Source organism: Budorcas taxicolor, chromosome 10 (assembly GCF_023091745.1).
Source record: "Budorcas taxicolor isolate Tak-1 chromosome 10, Takin1.1, whole genome shotgun sequence".
NCBI lineage: Eukaryota > Metazoa > Chordata > Mammalia > Artiodactyla > Bovidae > Budorcas > Budorcas taxicolor.
Window position 1 is genome coordinate 85,845,246 of NC_068919.1, and position 20,166 is coordinate 85,865,411.

The following is a 20,166-nucleotide window of genomic DNA, read 5'->3' on the forward strand; positions in this document are numbered from 1 at the left end:
CCTTTGCACAAACTGGAGAAGCCAGTGTTTCTTAGAGACTCCTTACTATCCCAAAGACTGGGACTCTTCCCCAAGAAGCAGCTTTGTCAAACAATTCAGTCTCCTAGGAAATCTTTCTGGAAGAAGCAGAAACAGCAAGGCCCCCATGGCCTTTCAACCTTGGGCAATTCTGTCCAAATGTCAACCCCCTCCTTTTAAAAACCCATTAGGGGCTGCGAGTGACCCACTGGGCCTGCCACACCAGGCACAGGTGAGTCCAATCCCAGCCCCTCACCTACACGTCCTCTCCCCTTTCCCCACTCCAGGAACGTCCTGTGTGTCCCCCTGAAAAGCCTGCCTGGCCTCTGAGCTAGGAAAGCTCTGTCTGCTCCCTCCCTGCCTCCTGATCTGGCAGGAGGCATGGAAACTTTCGTGGAAAGCACTTGGGCTGACGAATGCTCCCAAGTCAGGACTTTGACTCCAGCCCTGATCGGGCCAGGAGCTCAGGGTGGGGATGGGGGTGGGGGGGTGGGGGGAGGTCAGACCCTCCTGCCCATTTCCCTCCTTGCTCTCTCAGCCGACCATCACCCCCCCAGTTCTCCAGTGACCCCAAGTCCTCCACTGGAGACGTAACTGCCTTTCACACTTTCCCTGGTTTTTGTCCCCCCCCCCCCCCCACTCCATTTCCTCCTGCCCTTCATTGTATATTTTTCTTCCCTGCTTTCCAGTGCCCATCTGCATGGAGTCTGCATGGAGCTCAGTGGGGTTGAAAGTCTAGAGCTTTTTTTTTGCTGTTTTGTTTAAGACCTGGTTATGGTTGTGGGATTTTTTTTTTTTTTTTTTTTTTGTCAGCTGCCTGTTATATCAATCACGGAGTCGGGATCTATTTATAGGTTGGGAGTACTGTGTCCTTAGTCACAAAGAGACACAGACAGGGGACTGTCAGCTGGTGCTGGAGGAGCTGAGCGACGAGCCATCAGCGACTGGAAACAGCTGAGGGGAGCCCCTTCCCCGCCACCCTGTCCCTTCCCCAGCCCCAAGCATGTAAGTACCGGACTCTTCCTACCCTCTGCCCCTGACTCTGCCCTGGACCTTTCGGTCCTTTGCCCCACACCACGCTGCTTTCTTCTCTCTCTCTCTCTCCCTCTGTCTTTTCATGGATGAAAATATCTTTCCCTTTGCCTGCTCTCTCATCCTGGATCTCGGCACCCTTGAGCATCTCTGGGTGACCCAGAGGAAAATGTTGCTTCTTGCAGACTTGTCCTGGGAAGGTCAGAGGGACCCGGAAGGGTGGGGAGGGACAGTTACACAAACTCATTTGGAAATCAGTAGGTCCTCTTTTAGTTTTTTTATTTGTTTTCACTGAGAAAAAGTAAGTAAATCAAAAGGGCAAGGGAAAGTTTACATGCGACTCCGCAGGGTGGTTATGACTCCCAGCGTGAAAACTTTCATTTGCTTGGCAGTTCCGGCTCTGGGTGAGCTGGGAAGGTTACAGAGCAAAGATCCAGTTCACACAGGACAGGTGATGATGGAGGGCTCCCAGCAGAAGCCTGGGAGCTTCCTGGTTCAGGGAGGGAATCCTGACAGTCCCGATACCCAGCGTTTCTATAGCGCCTTAAAGGAAAATGACTTTTCTTTTTTTTTGTGCAGAGTTTGCTTTGAGGAGTTGGGATGAGAGCTAACACTTTGTCTTGCCTTGCGGGCTTTTGTTGGCTTACTCATTTGGTGTGTTTTCTTCATCCTGAAAGGGGAACTGGGGTAGGGGGCTGGGAGTGGAAGAGCATTCGAAAGGACAGAAGCCGGGTGTGGAGTGCCGTGGAGCCGTCGCTCCGCATCCTTCGAGAAGGAAGAAAGTTAAGATGAGGGTCCTTGTCAAAGCCATACTTGTTTCAGACAAGCAGAGCACAGACTCTGCGAGCACGCCAGCAACTCCTAGAGACAGCAGTCTCCAGGTATTGTCTGCTAGTCCACACCGCTTAACACGCCACCAGCTTCCTGTGGAACATTTGGGGCTTTAGTTTCTGGAAACTACATAGCATTCGCTAAAAATGCTGCAGTTGGGGAGATTTGTTATATATTATGTATGAAGAAATAGAAGCCCTAAATTTGGGGGGGGGGGAAGTGATGATGCTTAATGTATATGATGTACAACTTTAAAATGCATCCTTTTTTATGAGACAAATAATACCTGAGTTTCTATTTACTAATACAATGCTTCCCATAAGCTACATTGCTAAGCACTATTTTTTATTTCTTTGGGAAAACAAGGTCCCAACTCATCATCTTTCCAACAATTTAAAGGCAGTAAACAAAACAGATATGTCTGGATTGTTTTGATTAAAAACAAAATCATTTTAGCAGCAAAACTGACTTGAAGAAAGTTAAGTAATATGGATGCCCACATATATTTAGAGAGGCGGTTTGATCTCATTTTTATTTTGACCTTTATGAAACTTTTAGTTTCCTCCTCTTGGTTCTGTATTTTTAATCAGTGTTTATTTAAGATTATTAATGCCTTTAATCCATTCATTTATTATTTTGGAGGACAGAACATGTGAAGTTTACTTTCTAATCTCTTATTCCTTCCTGATCCCCATTAGGATTTGAAAGTAAACTTTATATGTTCACTATATTCACTGCTAGAGAAATTAGAAGAAAGAGTTTTGTGTAAAATCAGGAGAAATGTCATTATTTCAAAACTAGTAGGGAAAGTAAAGTCCCAGAAATCAAGAGGAAAAAAAAAAAGGAATTGGGCATATTCTATATGTAACATTATTACTTTTTCTAGTCCACAGACTCTGTTTTGATAAACATATCCTGCAAAGGTTTCCCATAATAATACCGAGGTGGGATTTGGTGGGTGATTGTTAATTAAAGCTCAAGTGAACCAAGTGATTGAGACATTGCATTCAGAAACCTCAGCAGCCAGCTGTTGGCAAAATTGAACTGTTAGGACTGTCTGATCTCAGTGGCTTTTTAGGAAGTGTGAGATTCTCCAAACCTTTTCGTAAAAAGCAAGCCGTTCCCTCCCCTCCTCAGCATGCATCCTGGAGCCTGCCGGCCCCTGATTTAATGCAATGGGGGTGAGTCCCGCTGTTTCTGAACAAGTCCTGTGTTCTCATTAGCGTTAGTGGTTAAGACGGAAGAACATTTGTTGTCATATATAGAAAAGAATTGCTCCTTCCTTTGGCCACCTGTGGACGCTTTTAGGTGAGACGGGGGCTTGTTTGGCAGTGGGAGGGAAGGCCTGGCTTCCCCCCCCCCCCCCCCCCCCCCCCCCCCCCGCTCCGCCCAAGTCCAGGATGTGGTTTTGCCCCTTTGGACTTATGTATAGAGATGCAGTCGGGGAAACGGCAATGCTTTTGCATGAGGCAGCCTCTGATTACTTAGTTTCTGCTTCAATAACAATTAATTTTATGTGGATCAAGCTCCTGTCAAACTCATTTGGTTTTTTTTGCCAAACTGATTTCTTCCACGTAATTGGTCATGGGGCTGTCTGTGACTTCAAGTCTATAAAATCTCCCCCATTCCATCATCATCATTGTTTATTTCTTTGATGTAAATTCACAGTTGCCTGCGTACATGCTGGTGTTTTATGCATCCCCCCCTTCCTCCAGCTCGTAGAAACCCAGCCCCGACCTCTTCCCAAATTGGGGACAGTGGGGCCAATGAGCAGGTGCTTTGGACTACAGCAGGCTCAGGTGCAGGACCATCAATCTCGAGGAAGAAGGAATTGCAAATACCTGGAAAGCGCTCCCCTCATTCAAATGATTTCCCCTCCAAATATCCCACAAATAAAAAATGGCAGCTGGCAGGATTTTTCCACCAAAGACTAAGCACAGCTGTTTCTCCCCATCACTTCACCTCTACAGTGTATCTGTCCATCTTTTTCTTATCTCTATTTTTACATTTCATTATCCTCCTGTGCTCTCTCGCGCTCTCTGTCTCCCCCCCTCCCTTCCCTCCCCCTTCTCGCCTTCCCTGAAAAACACATTTCTATCTGGCACAGAAAATAAACTCAGATTGTGGGTAGTTATGTTAATCTAATTCAATCCTCAGCGGGTTAAGAGTGAAATTCTAATAGTGGAGCTGTTGAGGGCTTTTTTGTTAATGGCTTGGGGATTACATTGAGTTAAAGGCTCATTTCCTAATCAAACAGAGAGGGAGAGAGTGACTCCGAATATTTATGAGTCTCCCAGTGAGAATTTAAACATTCAACTCCAAAAGCAGGGTTTCTGCAGGAGAAAGAGTTAAAACCCCTCAGGGCTGCTGGGGAAAAAAATTAAACCAGTTAAGCCATCAGCATTTCCAGGCTGCTGTACAACTTGGGCAAAGTGGAAGGTGGAGGAGAGAGAGAGAGAGGAGATCATTTCACAAAGCGAAGATGGAAACCGTGGCAGAAGCTCTGCTGAGTTCAGAAAAAGAGCCCCCCGTAGCAGACACGGATCCTGGGTTCACTGAGGCCCTGGAGGGGCTGTGTGCCTTCAGTCCCCAAATCAATTCTCTTCCAGTCCGGAGGTGGGCACGTAGAGACAGGAGAATGGCTCAATTTACAGGCAGCAGGAGAGTCCCCCCAGCTGCCTGGTGGAGCTGGTGGAGAGGGTCTCCCCCACTTTGGCCCTGTCTCTGAAATGCAGAGGGCGGGCTTCCCCCCAAGAGCAAATTTGCACCCCCTTTGCCCTATGATCAGTCTGAGTCTCAGCTCCAGGTACTGCACACCAGGACCTCAAAACCCATCTGGTTCACTGTGCCTAGGAGAAAGCAGGTGGAAAACTCCCATCTCCAGCCAGAGAAGGCATGGAGCAATTTGGCCAAGGTCAAGCAAGGTCAAGCAAGGTCAAGCAAAGTCAAGGCCAAACTGAGGTCAGGAGTCTAAGTTCTGGGCAAGTGTACAGTAGAGGAGAGGGGAATGTTGGAGCCATATGGCTCCCCTGGACTGTAGTCCCTTTCTCCAGCTGTGGGGATAAGGGCAGGAATCCCTGATACTGGAGGTGCTCTGTACACTTGGCCTTTTTTCTCCACCAATCAAGTGAGCAGTTTCTAGTCCTTTTGCTTGGCTCTTTTTCCCTGCTCCATGACGTCAGCAGAGGCTCCAAAAGCTGCCTTTCTGTCCACAGGGTCCTCTGGCCTTTTGTTTCCCTCTGACCTGGGCACTGTCCTTTCTCTTCATGTTTCATGCTTTGTGATCGTGAGCCCTCGGGTCAAGGTGGCCTTTGTAACGCGTCCACACCAGCTCTTCTGTGAAGTCTTCCTTACCTGGTTGGCATCTTCCTCTTCTTGGGGCCCCAGTTGATGTCCCGCCATCATTTCATTCACCCCCACGGGAGGACTGCTCCTGTTGGTCTCCCTCACTGCATCAGGAACCCCCTAACTGTAGGGGCCACATAGCATTCCTCTTTGTAAGCCCAGCTCACTGTCAATCATTCCTGTCCTCCTGACCTGACAAGTGCCTCCATGGACAGCACAGAGCTGTGGTTAAGAGTGTACATTCTGAGTCAGACAGTCAGAGTTCAAGTTCCAACGTTACCTTTTCTCAGCTGTGAGACTTGAGGTACCTAATCTCTTAAGGTCTCCATTTTCTCATTGGTTAAATGGGGGTAATTATAGAACCTGGGCTTCCTGGGTAGTGCTAATGGTAAAGAACCTGCCTGCCAGTGCAGGATACTAAGAGACTCAGGTTCGATCCCTGGGTTGGGAAGATCCCCTGGAGGAGGGAGTGACTACCGACTCCAGTATTCTTGCCTGGAGAATCCCATGGACAGAGGAGCCTGGCAGGCTATGGACCATAGGCTCGTAAAGAGTCGGACACGACTGAAGCGACTTAGCATGCATGCACACATAGAACTTACCCCATAGACTTGTTGGGAAGATGAAATGCATGTGGAATGTTAGCCTTTTACCCAGTAAGTCTTGGCCATTTTATTTGCTCAGCACAGAGCAGTCAGTTCTGCCCACACCTTGTCACACCACTAAAAACAGGTCCCTGTGCCTCCCACTAAGGCACATCTTTGCTTGGACTGCCACGACAAAACACCACAGATGGTGGCTCAAGCAATAGAAATGAATTTTCTTGCAGTTCTGGAGGCTGGTCCAAGATCAGGATGCCAGCATGGTCAGGCTCCTGGGAGGAACCTTCTCCTGGGGGACTGTCTTCTTGCCGTGTCCTCACATGGAGGTGAGAGTGAGAGCTCTGCTCTCTTCCTCTTCTCAAAAGGACACTAATCCCATCAATGGGGCTCCACCCTCATGACCTCATCTAACCTTAGTTACCTCCTGAAGGTCCCAACTCCAAATATCATCACACTGGGAACAAGGGCTCTGACACATGAATCTGGGTGGGGACGCATTCAGTCCATAACAGGCTGTTTTCCCTGCGTTTTGGTGAGCAGAGTCCTGTGTCAGCAAGACTTCCAGCTTCACCCTCCAGCGGGCTATTCCAGTTGGAAACCAGAGTTCAAGGCACATTGGGAACATACCCTGCCCCAACCTGGAAGGAACCTCGGGCTTTAAACTAGAGTGAAGAGCAGAGGGTGGGAGGGTGTAGGCTGGACCACAGTCCTAAGTCAGGGAATAAGGCCTGACTCTTCTGCTCTGTAGGGTCAGAGTTTGGTCAGCTCTCTTGGCCCCACTCACATTCCAACGAGCAGCTTCTGTTCTTGGCTCTCCAAGTCTCTCCTGCACCTTCTCCATCCTGCATTCTCAGATGGCAGTTCAGGCTCGAGCAGGGCAGACCAATCCCGGCTGTGAAGCCCAACGGGCTGTGTTTTCTAGGCAGCAGGCCCCTGCTCTGTCCTTTCTCTCAACAGGGTCACTTGACCAGTGAATCCAAAGGCCACGTGGGCCTCACCCTGTGAGGTGTCCTCTCCTGGGCTGCACCCAGTGCCAATGCCCTTGACCCTCCCTGTGTGTCTTTGCAGAGACTATGCCTCAAGGCAGTGACCCCTCCTCTTTTTCTTCCCCCACTGATCAGGGGGTCGGAGTAGGAATGCAGTGCCACCCATGTTCCTCTCCCTGCCTCCTCTCTGCTCTCCTAAAATTGTCACAGCCTCCCTTTTGCCTCCTTGCTATCAGCTTTGAAGGCCCCAGTGCCAAGCGCAATGCATGACGCACAGTATGTGCTCAATAAATGCATGCGATGTGACTTGCATGGAGTCTCTCCTCACAAGGGGGCCCTCCCCATCCCTTAATCATGGGAGGGGGAAGTGACTTGAAGCTATGAATGTTCAGCTGCCATAACTACATCAGCTCATGACCTGTTGACTGTGGTCTTGCCCCCACTCTTCTCTGTAGCTCTTCACATTCCTCCATCCAGGAAAAACAAAAGAGGGCAAGAGAGAGAAAGAGAATGAGATGTGTCTTTTATGCACATGTGGACAAACCTTCGCTGGAATTTCATCCTGTTCAGTAAAGACGCTTTGTCTAAGTTGATGTCAAATTTAATTGCTAAACTGGTATCTCTCCTGTGACGGTTTCCCTCTCCACTCCCTTTCTGGGCGGTACCTGCTTCCTCTGGCTGTTCTGCGTGGGGCCCCGCGTCCCTCTCCTTTGCTTTAACCACGCTGGTCCCAGCTGGTGCACATGAGAGGGAGACCCTCCTTCTGAAGTGTTCCAGAGTGTCTGCTTCCATTAGCACAGACAAGGCTTTGGAAAGGTGGCAACTGGGGAACATCATCTTCGATACTGGATTCTTCCCAGAATAGCATTTGTGCTCTTTGGGAACACTGGGGAGGAAAAACTCAGGCTACGAAGGGTTAAATGAGAACAGTGAAAAGTCTAGGCATCTCTCGGGGACTGGTTGCTGGCTGAGACAATTGATTAGCTTGGCTTAGTGATCTTTCTAGCAATATTCAGGAGTGAAATTATTGCTGATTAGGCTGCATGTGTGTGTGTGTGTGTGTGTGTGTGTGTGTGTTAGGGTTCACAGCTGTGAGGGGAGTAGCATACGATCTGAGAAAGCAATGTTAGGGATTGTTTGCTCCATAATGAGTCTCAGGAAGAGACCTGTCACCCCACATGTATCTGCAATTGTCTTAGAACTGTGTGTGGGTACGAGTCAGCTGGAAGGGCAGGCTGAATGGTGCACAGAACCTCCTGTTTGCTTTCTTTTCAACTTCCTATGACATTAGAATTATTCTGAAATACAAAGTTATTAATAAAAATCCAAGAGTTCCCCGGAAGTCCAGCAGTTCAGACTCTAAGCTTCCCCTGCTAGGGCCCCGAGTTCGATCCCCAGTTGGGGAACTAAGATGTGGCATGCTGTGTGGCGTGGCCAAAAAAAAAAAAAAATGTTAAAAACCAAAGTCAACAGGAGGGAAGTCCACTGTGGAGGGTTGCTTCCATCTGTGTCTCTAGTGGATGGAGGTAGCAGCCAAGTACCCCGGGCAGAGGCAGGTGCCAGGTGGGTTCAGTCCGGTTCACGCCCAGGTCAGTGATAATTAAGGTGCCCAGGGCCTCAGTTCCCTGCATCATAACATGAAGGAGTGGACAAGATCTCTTAGGCCCTCCAGCTCTAAAAGGTTACATTTTAAAACCATTGCTCACAGTGAACCTGGTTTGTGGTACTCCTGACGTAACCGATAATTACAGCTCAGCCTGCTCGGGTTCCTTTAAAATAATTAATTAATTAATTTTTGACTGTGCTGAGTCTCCATTGCTGTAAGCGGGCTTTTCTCTAGTTGCAGTGAATAGGGGCTGCTCTCTAGCTGTGGTGCCCGAGCTTCTCCTCGTTGCAGAGCATGAGCTCCAGGGTGAGCAGGCTTCAGTAGTGGCAGCACGCGGACTTAGTCAGTCCGCGGCATGTGGGATCTTCCCTGACCAGGGATCGAACCCATGTCCCCTGCACTGGCAGGCAGATTCTTAGCAACTGGGCCACCAGGGAAGTCCCCGCCCCATCCTTTAATACAAAACCCTGGGCCCAGACATGGCTTTTGGGGGGCTCTGTGCCTTTTCCAACTCAGTCAGTCCCAACTGTCTAGCATCCTTCTAGGCCTGTTTCACTATTCACCTCCCTCTATCTATAAGTACACCTGGGCAGTGAGCAGAAAACTGGTCAGGCCTTGTTTTTCAAAAACAAGTATGTAAACTCTGCATTTTAAAGTTGCTCTCAACTTGTCGCCACCATGCTTTCATGCCTCTGCGGTCCGGATATCCCTCCCTCACAATCCTTGGCCCCAAAAGTTGCATCCGGGCCCCTCGGCGTCTGGAGAAGCCCCAGGGCCAGGGTGCCTGCTCCTCAAGGTTTACTCAAATCCTTTGGTGGGAGCACGGTTGAGATTTGGGAAGAGAGCTTCCAAGCATGGTGACCTCGGCAAGTCCTTAACCCCTAACCCCTACCTACGTTCATTCCTTCACCAGCAAAAGGGGCTGAAACCTGGGCTGAGGGCATCACAAGATTGGTGGAAAGCTAGCATAAGAATCAGAGGGCAAAAGAAAAAAAGAAAAAGAATCAGAGGGCAAGCGTTCCTTAAGAAAGGGACGTGCTTAGACTAACTTATTCTCCTGCACGGTGAGCTCCATGCAGTGGTTTGGGTGGTGTTAGACAAAACGGGTGCTAGAACCACATGGCTGGACCCGTGTCCACCTCGTACCTGCCGCAACCTGGACAAGCTCCCCACCTTCTCCACCCCACCCTCAGTCTCCTCATCTGTACAATGGGTACGGAAGAGCACCTGCCTTGTGGAGCTGTTGTAAAGGTTTAAGGAGACCCTTATAAAGGCCCTGGAACAGTGCCTGCTCGATAGCAAATTTGGAAAGCTGTTGTTGAGGGTGATGACATTCTGGTTGTTGTCATCATCATTTTCTGGGTCCTGTGCCAAAAAGATCAAGAGGGTGGAAACTTCCAAAGTCCCTACATCCCTCCCCACCCCTGCCCAAGCTGCTTACAAATGCAGCAGAAGATGCTACTCTAGAGGTGTTTTAATACATCCCTGGCCCCCTCGCAGTTCCCTGCATTGTCATATCCCATAATCAAGTCGGCGTCCTCCCAGTGTCTGCCTGGGCTTTGGTGTGGTCTCGCCAAACCTGTTCTCCCTCATGGAAATCCGTTCTCCATGGCCTAGCATAGATGGCTGCTGAAGTCCAGCTGTGAGACTGGAAATAGTTTAGATGGGTTTTCTTTCTTGTTTTTTGGCTACACCAGGTCAAGTTGTAGCTCACAGGATCTTCATTGCAGCCTGCGGGCTCTTAATTGCAGCATGTGGCCTTCATTATGGGGTGTGGGATCTAGTTCCCTCATCAGGGGTCGAACCCAGGCCCCCTGCATTGGGAGTATGGAGTCTTAACCACGGGACCACCAGGGAAGTCTCCGAGATGGGTTGTCTTGTGTGTCCAGGAGTGCAGTGGTGTCTTTGGAGTGTGTGTTCTGCACAGAGACAATTCCTCTTCTTGTACAATGTAACAGAGCGGGGATAGCTTATTTTCCACATATTTGATGGTGCAAATTTAGGGAGTGCTTAGCGAGGAAAGAAAAATGGGAATCAGTTCAGTTCAGTTCAGTTGCTCACTCTTTGCGACCCCATGAATCGCAGCATGCCAGGCCTCCCCGTCCATCACCAACTCCCGGAGTTTACCCAGACTTGCATCCATTGAGCCAGTGATGCCATCCAGCCATCTCATCCTCTGTCATCCCCTTCTCCTCCTGCCCCCAACCCCTCCCAGCGTCAGAGTCTTTTCCAAGGAGTCAACACTTCGCATGAGGTGGCCAAAGTACTGGAGTTTCAGCTTCAGCATCATTCCCTCCAAAGAAATCCCAGGGTTGATCTCTTTCAGAATGGACTGGTTGGGTCTCCTTGCAGTCCAAGGGACTCTCAAGAGTCTTCTCTAACACCACAGTTCAAAAGCATTAATTCTTCGGCACTCAGCTTTCTTCACAGTCCAACTCTCACATCCATACATGACAGATAAGAGTAATTTCTGATGTCTCCAAGGGGGCCCAATTGGTACATTTCAAGGGACTTGTAGACATGACATCACGTAATCTTAGGGGAAATTTCCAAATTCAGACTTGCGACTGGCCTGTGTGCTTGTGCGCATGTGTGCACATTAAGGGTATTGTGGTCAGTCAGCCATGACTCTCTCTTTTCCCCGTCTCAGGCTGAGAGTAATCTTGAAGGAACATGTAATTACTATTTACTCCAGGGCACTCAATTGAGAACACCCTCATGTAATGACTCTTGAGTTAATTCTGCCTTCAGATGCCCATCTGCTGTTGCTCCTCTGAAGTCAGTGGGAACCAAGCACCACGTGGAAAAGGATCGGGAGATAGATATTGGTCCCTGCAAGTTTAAGGTCTGCTCTTGAGCAACAGAGACCGGGTGGTGGCTTCTTTCTTGTCAGAATCTTCCCTTGGGTCTGTGCCCCTGGGGACAGAAGCAACTAATGGGTTAATCTAATGGGCCGTCTTGGTGGATTTGAAGAGTCAGCAGCGTTGATAAAGGAGAAAGGCATTCAGGAGAATTCTAGAGATAGGATTGTAGCATTTATATAAAGTTGAAAACATGCAAAGATGCTTTACTTCAGCACTTGAGGGAGGCGGTGATGAATTTGCCCAACCACTGAAAGTGGGGAGTCGGGGCAGAAGGAAGCCAGGTGGATGCATTATAACAAGACTTGTGGAATCCATCTGCTAAAAATATCAGATTGATATAGTACCTTGAAATGTGACACTCTACCGATGATGCGGCTGGACACTGCTGTGGAGACTACCAAACCGTTTATGGAAATGAAACTGATTTGTACGGCAGTATATGGAGCAAGCTCTTACATTTTTTTTCCTCAGAAGCCTCCTGCTCCCAGCTCTGCCACTGCCTGATGACTTTGTTCAAGCCGCTTGGGTTCTCTCTGCCTCTGTTTCTTTATGTGTAAAAGGAATGGGTGGGCTGGATCACCTCCAAGTGCTCCCCTGGGTGTGTGGCTCCAAACCTCCCCTGTGCCCCACCCGGGCAGCGGTCACCCTGAAGCACAGCTGTCTGTGTGGTGGTTTCCCGTTCAGCATGAAGGCTCCGTGGGCAGGGACTGCTGGGGCTATAACCCAGCACGACCTGGACAAGACAAGCACCCAACTTGCCTTTGAAGGTTCTAAGGAAGGAACTGGCACAAGTGAATGCCAACGCCCCCAACCCGAGTGTTGGCTTGGCTGCTTCCAGAAATGCCCCAGGCCTGGCTGATGATTCCCCAAGGCCTGAATTCCCCCCTCTGTGTTCTCCCTCATTGGTCAGGGGTGGTGGTTCGTGCCTCCGTGGTGTGAACTGGAAAATCTTTTAGCAACGTATAAACTGAGCTGCTGAAAACCAACCCACTGAAAACACCTTTTAGGAATGACATGATCTCCCAACTGCTGTGCCTACTTCTTTGTATGACCATTCTGCTGTCTGCTTCTGTTCTTTTTTTTCCCCTCTCTCCATCATAGTCTATTAATTTAAAAATATTAAACTCGAAGACTTGCTAAATAAAGAGACCTCAGAGCACAAAATATCCCTTATCCATTTTCTGGGTCCCTATGTGCTTCCTTATACAGATATTTTTTTCTTATTTTTTTACTAAATGGCCTTGATTTTATCATTAATCTCGGTGTGACAATTCTTTTTCTCTAACTTATTTCTAAAATAGTCTCCCATAAGTCCCCGACTCTACTTCCATTGATCCCTTGTGCCCCTTTCACTTCTGTCTTTGCTGTTTCATGAAACTTATGAAGTGATTCCTTTATAAGCTGGACCCTTGATCTCAGGCCCCTTTCCGAGTCCTCCACCAAAATCTCCCAGAAGGACAGTTCTGACAATTGGACTTTCTCAGCTCAGGTGGTCTTGGGTCGCTGTCATTTCCATACTGAGCCTGGGGACATGCTTTGTTCTCTGTCCCCTAAAACCTCATATTTTCTTTAACCAGCAGTTTTCCCATTGCACATGAACCACATTACGAATTTAAAGCCTTAAAAAAATCTTCAGCATCATTCTTTTGCTCCATGTTGTGAATGGCTCCATTTTTTTTTTCCTGGCAGTAATCTCACTGAATGTTAGCGGTACCATTACCTAGTACTGGAACATGACATTTCCTTAAAACATTCCTTTACAGTTTCCTTGCATTGGTGTTTACTGCTTGCTTCGTTTTTTGACTTTTCCACGTGTTCTATCTCTGCAACCACTCTTCAGTGTATGGGAGAAGGAAAGGTCTTTATCAAGGGCCTGTATGTGCCGGAAGCTTTACATAGCTTATCTTACTCTGTAACGACTGGAAGTAAGTTTTATCATTATTCCCATTTTACAGAAGAGGAGACAGAGGCACTGAGGACCTTCCTCAAGGTGACCCAACTCAAGGGAGTAAGTTGTGGGGTCTGATATCACCCTACGTAGTATCACAACACAGTGCTGGACTAAGTGCGAGCAGCCAGCCAATGAAAACCACACCGGTGCCCTCTGGTGTCATTTACACCAGCATTGACCTTGGTCCAAACATGGTTGAAGTTTTCCTGTTTTTATTTATTTTCTTGAAATGTGTCAGCTGTGTCCCTTAACAGACCTGACAAAAGAGCCTACAATTCTAGCTCTTCTTCCCCAAGTCCCTGCATCCCTGTAAATATTACAGTGCGGATGCTTCCGTCAAGGGAGACCTCTGTTGATTACCCCTTAGCTCTCCTTTGACACTGCTAAAGTCTTTCCCCTACATCAGTATTTTAAACCTCTCTGGGGGAACTGGTAACTATACTGGTAACATGTAGACCTAACCTGTGGCTAAAATGGGCAGACTTTAAAGGCTCCCATGATGCAGTATGCTCTCTCAGAAAGCACATTCTGTTTCTCCTGCTTTATCCTGACTGTTGCTTGCCTGCTCCCCCATCGCCTTTCCCACGACTGCCTTTACATCCTCCCTCCAGCTAGGCCGTCAAGAGTGTTTTCACTTGATGTTTCCCGTTCTGTCTTTCCCCCCACCTTGCTCTAGCCACACGTCATCTGTCTTGGCTTTGTCTTCCGAGAGCTACATCTACTTTGTAAATCTGACACTTGAGCAGCACCCCTCTCCTCACTTCCTGTGGGTTGCTGTTCATCCTTCCCTCTTGTCTGGGCTGCTCCATCTGTAATCCACACTTTTTTTTTTTTTTTTAATTGAGGGAGTGAGACGAGGGAGGAGAAGTCTATCATCAATGCCAATGCCACAGCCTTGGATGGCTGGACTTCCTGCCTAGTCTCCTGTGACCTTTAGCTCCTCTTGATCCACTCATGTGGCTCTTGGGATGCTAATCACATTCCAGAGCAGAGTTATAATATCTCCCCACCTTGGGTGGAGTCCAGCGTGTGCTCACTGGTTGGGATAAAGTGTTTATCCTTCCCCTGTCCATGAGCTTCCGTGGATACAGGTTCACTGGGTTTCTGACTTTCCTCTGGCTTTGCTCATCTTCAAGGGGCCCTCACAGCCTGCAATCTGCCTTCTGAATCCAGTGGGTGGAGGGTGATGGCTGGTCATCTGGGCTCTGCAATGAAATGCTAACAGATGTCTTAGTCGCTGCTATGATTCCTGCTGTTTAGCACTTCTCCCTTGTCCCCAGGCCATGGTGTCATCCTGAGAACCTCCACTGACGTTGCTTAGACAAGCCAGTACAGAATTTCTCTGAAATACTTGCTTGCCTCGGGGACTCTGTTTCCCGCCTTGTCTGAGGTTCCTGGGGTCTCCAACCCTCCATCTGCATTCCAGGAAGAATATGAAAGTTCTGTATGTGTTGGGAAGGGAGCTGCTTGTTTGATGGGACTATGGTTGTTCTTGGTGGAGGCCACTGGGTCCCCAGCTGCGTCAGACAAGGTGTTAGTGTGAACTGCAGAATCTGCTGGTCTCCTGAATCATGGCCTTGACCCAGGCTCTGCTTCCCCAATAAGAGTGACACAGAGAACACCAATAGTGCTGTCTCCTACTTCTGGGACCTTTGCAGATCCAAGGCCAGGATTTTCCCCAGATTGGGTGAGTCTTTTGCTTAAACGGTTGCCTCTTCATCTGATGGGTGTGCAGCTGTCTCTTCTGGATATTTTGGCATCTGCCTTGTTTGTGGTTCCACTGTTGAGGCAAGAGTACTGGCCAGCTGCACCACCATATGAGTCAGTTGTTGGTTGGGAACTGTCCCAAGGTGAGGGAGTAACATCCCAGACCCCCTGGACCAAGAAGGCTCCCACTGGTCAAGGGCAATTCCCAGGAGAAGGCTGTAGTCCTTAGCAGCTAGAGATGGCCTGGCACACCAGGGGTGTGGGGGCCAACGGATCTGAGCAGGACACCAGCAGCATCAACTACAGAGAGGCCATATGAGGCAGGGTCCTGCGGGGGCCTCAGTCTCTGCGCCTCCTTGTGGGTCACTCTGGAATTTGCTGGTGGATTTTATCACTACGCAGGAGGAGCCCCAGGAAGAGCCATTGCAAAGCACCTGGGTGTTGCAGGTCACAAACCCAGGGACTCTGAAGATGCCAAAACCCGGAGCTGCCTTCCAGCTCTTGCACAGCTGGTTTTGCTCAGCAAAGGCAGAGGAAGAGGGAATCACTCGCCACCTCCTGCCTTCACTCTGTGGGAGCTGGAAACAAATTCAGAAATATTCTCTTCCTTTTCCACAGAGGATGGCTTCCCTCTAGGTCCCTTGGATGGAATTAAGAGTCTCCTCATAGCAGAGACTTCTGGCCTATGATATGCCTTGAGCCAAAGGCCAGGATGGGGCACGTAGGCACTACCTGTTACTGTGTGTGTGCTGAGCTCAGTCCCTCAGTCGTGTCCGACTCTTTTGCGACCCCATGGACAGTAGCCCACCAGTCTCCTCTGTCCATGGGATTTTTCAGGTGAGACTACTGGAGTGGGTTGCCATTTCCTTCTCCAGGGGATCTTCCTGACCCAGGGATCAAGCCTGTGTCTCCTGCGTCTCCGGCATTGGCAGGTGCATTCTTTACCCCCGCACCACCTGGGAAGCCCCCTTACCAAGCAGCATACTTATAAATGGCCACATGCCTGGCTCTGTGTGGACAACACATGGAAAGAGCAGTTCTCGGATTTTGTTTCTGAGTTCAAAATTCGTTGGAGGGGGCTTGAGGAGGAGGGGGTCACCTGCATACTGGCACTTGGTTGTAGCCTGTCTGGCTGCCTCACGGGAGAGACCAGGGGATGTGCAAGGAAAGCAGAAACCCGGGGGAGGAAACCTTGTATGCTGGGGGACCATGCTTAGAGAACAGGGCAGGGTCTTTGTGTATTACTGGATCTGATGGCCACCGCAAACCCTGAAGGACTTGTTACCTCTAATGTGCAGCTGAAGGGACACAGGCTCTCACATCAGCCTACCTGAGAGCATTGCAGACCTACGAATGGCAAATATGAGTTTCAAATCATCTTTCGTTCCCCCTTTAGTCCATATTATCTCATTACTAAATCAACAGGGCTTGGGTACCCGATTCTGGGGGGTCAGGTCCCTGAGAGGTATGCTGGCCCAGCAAGTCCAGGTTCCCCAGCTCATCACAGTCCCCAGGGGCTTGATGCTTCTCTTCCATGAGCGCCTCTGCCCTCCTCTCATCCACCCACCGTCATGCACATCCATCCTGCACCTTCCCTGACCCCTCCCCCAGAAGATGCCGAAACACATCTTCTCTGATATTTTCAGACACCTCCACCCCAGAACTGCCCTAATGGTGTAAAGTCCAATCCCGAATGTTCAGTACCCATCGTGATTCCCACATGGTATCGTGCACGCAGAGCATAAAGATGTTCACGGCTGTGCTCATGGATACAGGCGTTCACTCTGTGTGCCAGCTGTTCAGCCCTTTTGGTCACGCAGCTTGCAGGATCTTAGATCCTCAACCAGGGATTGAACCTGGGCCTCGGTAGTGAAAGCACCGAGTTCTAACCCCTGGACCACCAGGGAATTTCCTGCTCAGCCCTTCCTTACACATCCACCCAGAATGCCACCCACAAGTCTGTCCCCAACATGGTCTGTATTCTGCACTTTGAAAACAAAAAGAGAACTTCAAGACACAGCAACGCCCCTGTGCTGAAGCAACCTACCTGGTGGCCTGATTGCCGTCGTTCAGTCTCTCAGTCGTGTCTGACTTTCTGCAATCCCATGGACTGCAGCATCTCAGGCTTCACTGTCCTGCACTATCTCCCGGAGCTTGCTCAAACTCATGTTCATTGAGTCTGTAATACCCTCCAACCATCTCATCCTCTGTCGTCCCCTTCTCCTCCTACTCTTGATGTTTCCCAGCATCAGGGTCTTCCTATCAGGTGGCCAAAGTATCGGAGTTACAGCTTTAGCTTCAGTCCTCCCAATGAATATCCAGGGTTGATTTCCTTTAGGATTGACTGATTTCATCTCCTTGCAGTCCTAGGGACTCTCAAGAATCTTCACCAGCACCACAGTTCAAAAGCATCTTTTCTTCGGTGCTCAGCCTTCTTTATGGTCCAACTCTTACATCTGTACATGACTACTGGAAAAACCACAACTTTGACTATACGGACCTTTGTCTGCAAAGTGATGTCTGTGCTATTTCATATGTTGTTTAGGTTTTAGACTAGGCCAGACCTGGGCTCCAGGGCTGGCTCTGCCTTGTCTTCGGTTCATTGTCTCTGGCAAGTTCATGTGCCTCTTTGCACTTTTTCTCACATGTGCAAAGAGGGTGATCAAGTCCAGTCTCGTGGGGTAGCTATGAGGATGAATTGAGGTGAGGCAGGAGGAAGTGTGGGCTCGGGGCTTAGGAGCTCCACCCTCCTCATGGCTCAGCGTCTAAAGTTCTCAGACCATGAGTGCCATGGGAATTCCCAGGTGCCGCAGTGGTAAAGAATCTGTCTTCAGTCCAAAAGACACAAGAGATTTCAGTTTGATCCGTGGGTCAGAAAGATCCCCTGGAGGAGGGCATGGCAACTCACTCCAGTATTTTTGCCTGGAGAATCCCATGGACAGAGGAGGCTGTTGGGCTACAGCCCATGGGGTCGCAAAGAGTGGGACGCGACTGAACGACTAACACACACACGCGAGTACCACAAGGTTTTCATGGATACAAACCCGCCAGGGTTGGGGGAGGCCCGATGACGACAGTATTAGTCTAGTCTGAACTTCTGCTGACTCCAGAATGTGATCACAGACATGGGAAGAGAGTAGGAATGAGGTTTGCTTGGAAGATGTTGCCAAGGGATTCCTTGAGCCTCCTCATCCTTCAGGACCCCATGACACATTGCAAAGGCCACACAGGTTTCATCCCTGGCTGCACCAGGCACCAAGTGGAGAAGAAAGCACCTTCCTGCCAGCAGCTCTTCCCAGAGCCTGGCATGTTTGCTTCCCTGGGTAGATGGAGGGCTTTGGAGTCCACGGCCACCATCTGCCAGAGTCACTGTGCAGGAGCCTGGCACCAGCTTGGTCTCCAGGACCCCAGCCCCAGCTTTTGGCAGTTGCCTGGGTTGCGTGACCTCACAGCTGTGCCTTCAGCGCATCGGGGGCTTATGTTTCTGTGTCTCTTGGGGGCCTATCCTGGTTGCCTGGCAGAGGGCCCACTGTCCTTCAATACCAGAGACTCACATTGCCCGGCCTGTGCCAGCATTTGGCGAAGGATCCTCAACCGGGAGGCCCTCTCACACCCATCTGCCTGCATGTCCCACGAGGGCACGGACCGCAGGTTAGGGAGGGGCTCTACCAGCTTTTCCATGTATTCTCAATTGCTCAGTCATGTCTGACTCTTCGTGATCCCATGGACCATAGCCTGCCAGGCTCCTCTGTCCCTGGAATTTTCCAGGCAAGAAAACTGGAGCGAGTTGCCATTTCCTTCTCCCAGGGATCTTCCCTGCCCAGGGGTTGACCCCACATCTCCTGCTCTGGCAGGCAGATTCTTTACCACTGAGCCACCCAAGAAAGCCCCTGACAGGTCTAGGAACTCCTTAAAGAAAATATCCATTCACACATTAGCCAAAGGGGATAATGGTATAGCTGACTCTAAAAGCAGAGATACTCGAGAAATTGTACTGAAAGGATACTGACACTAATCTAGGGACGGGTTTTTTCTGACCTGACAAGTATAAGTATATAGCTTGTGACGATGATGGGGAAGGGAGGAAGAGGAAGAAAGGGAGGAAGAGGCAGTCCCCTTACTGAGCGAGCACACACCGTGCTTGGTACTCCAGTGTCCTGTTGTTCCTTCTCAGATTCAGCAGCCCTAGGAAGCAGGCGCTACAATTTCCCCATTGTGCAGCTGAGAACAGTGAGGCCCAGAGGAGTTAAACCAATGATCCTCAGCCACACAGCTGCTCAGTGGCAGCAGCAGGAGTTGAGGCTAGTCTCTCTCTAACATGTATGCTTTTTTGTTTGTTTTCCATACGTTTATATACATTTCAATATTTGAACCACAAGTATATATATATTCAAAAACTTAAAAATTTTAAAAAGTGGTTGATAGTCTATGTTGCACTTTTCTTGCTTTGTTTTGTTTTCCAGCTTTTTTTAAATTGTAAAATGCATATAACATAAGATTTCTCATCTTAGCCATCTTTCAGTGATATTTTAAGTGAGTTCATATTGCTGCGCAACTCTCACTGCTGTCTGTCTCCAGAACTCTTCTCATCTTGTAAAACGGAAACTCTATGGCCATTAAACAATACTTCCCATCCCCTTTCACCTCAGCCCTTAGCAATAATGCTTCTATTTTCTGTCTCCATGATGAAGACTGCCTTGATTACTTTATATAAGCAGAATCATACAGTATTTGTCTTTTTGTGACTGACTTATTCCACTAGCACGATGTCCTCCGGGTTCATCCCTATTGTAGGATAAAGTGGAATTTCCTTCTGTTTTTTAGAGGCTGAATAGTATTCCATCGTGAAAGATAGGGAGGTCTGGCATGCTGCAGTCCATGAAGTGGCGAAGAGTCCGTCTGACACGGATCAACAACAACAAAGTATTCCATTGTGTGTGTACACCACTAATTGTTTAGCTGTTCATCTGCCAGTGGACACTTGGGCTGTTTCTACATTTTAGCTACTGTAAATAATGCTGCTATGAACAATGGTGTATAGATAACTTTGAGACTCTGTTTTCAATTCTTCTGGATTATATGTCCAGAAATTGAATCACCTGATTGTATGGTAACCCTATTATTAATGTTTTGGGGAACTGCCATAGTGTTTCCATAGTGACTGAATTATATTACATTCTCACCAACAGTGCACAAAGGTTCTAATTTCTCCACATCCTCATCA

General features: G+C 48.9%; 1 protein-coding gene across 1 annotated transcript in view; it reads left to right on the plus strand.

Moving 5' to 3' along the window:
* Window positions 1–903: 903 nt before the first annotated feature.
* ESRRB (estrogen related receptor beta) overlaps window positions 904–20,166 on the plus strand; it is a 186,631-nt gene continuing 167,368 nt past the window's right edge. The window contains exon 1 of the mRNA XM_052646699.1: window positions 904–1,023. Coding sequence (XP_052502659.1) covers window positions 1,022–1,023 — 2 coding nt within the window. The 5' untranslated portion in view covers window positions 904–1,021. The remainder of the gene's footprint in view (window positions 1,024–20,166) is intronic.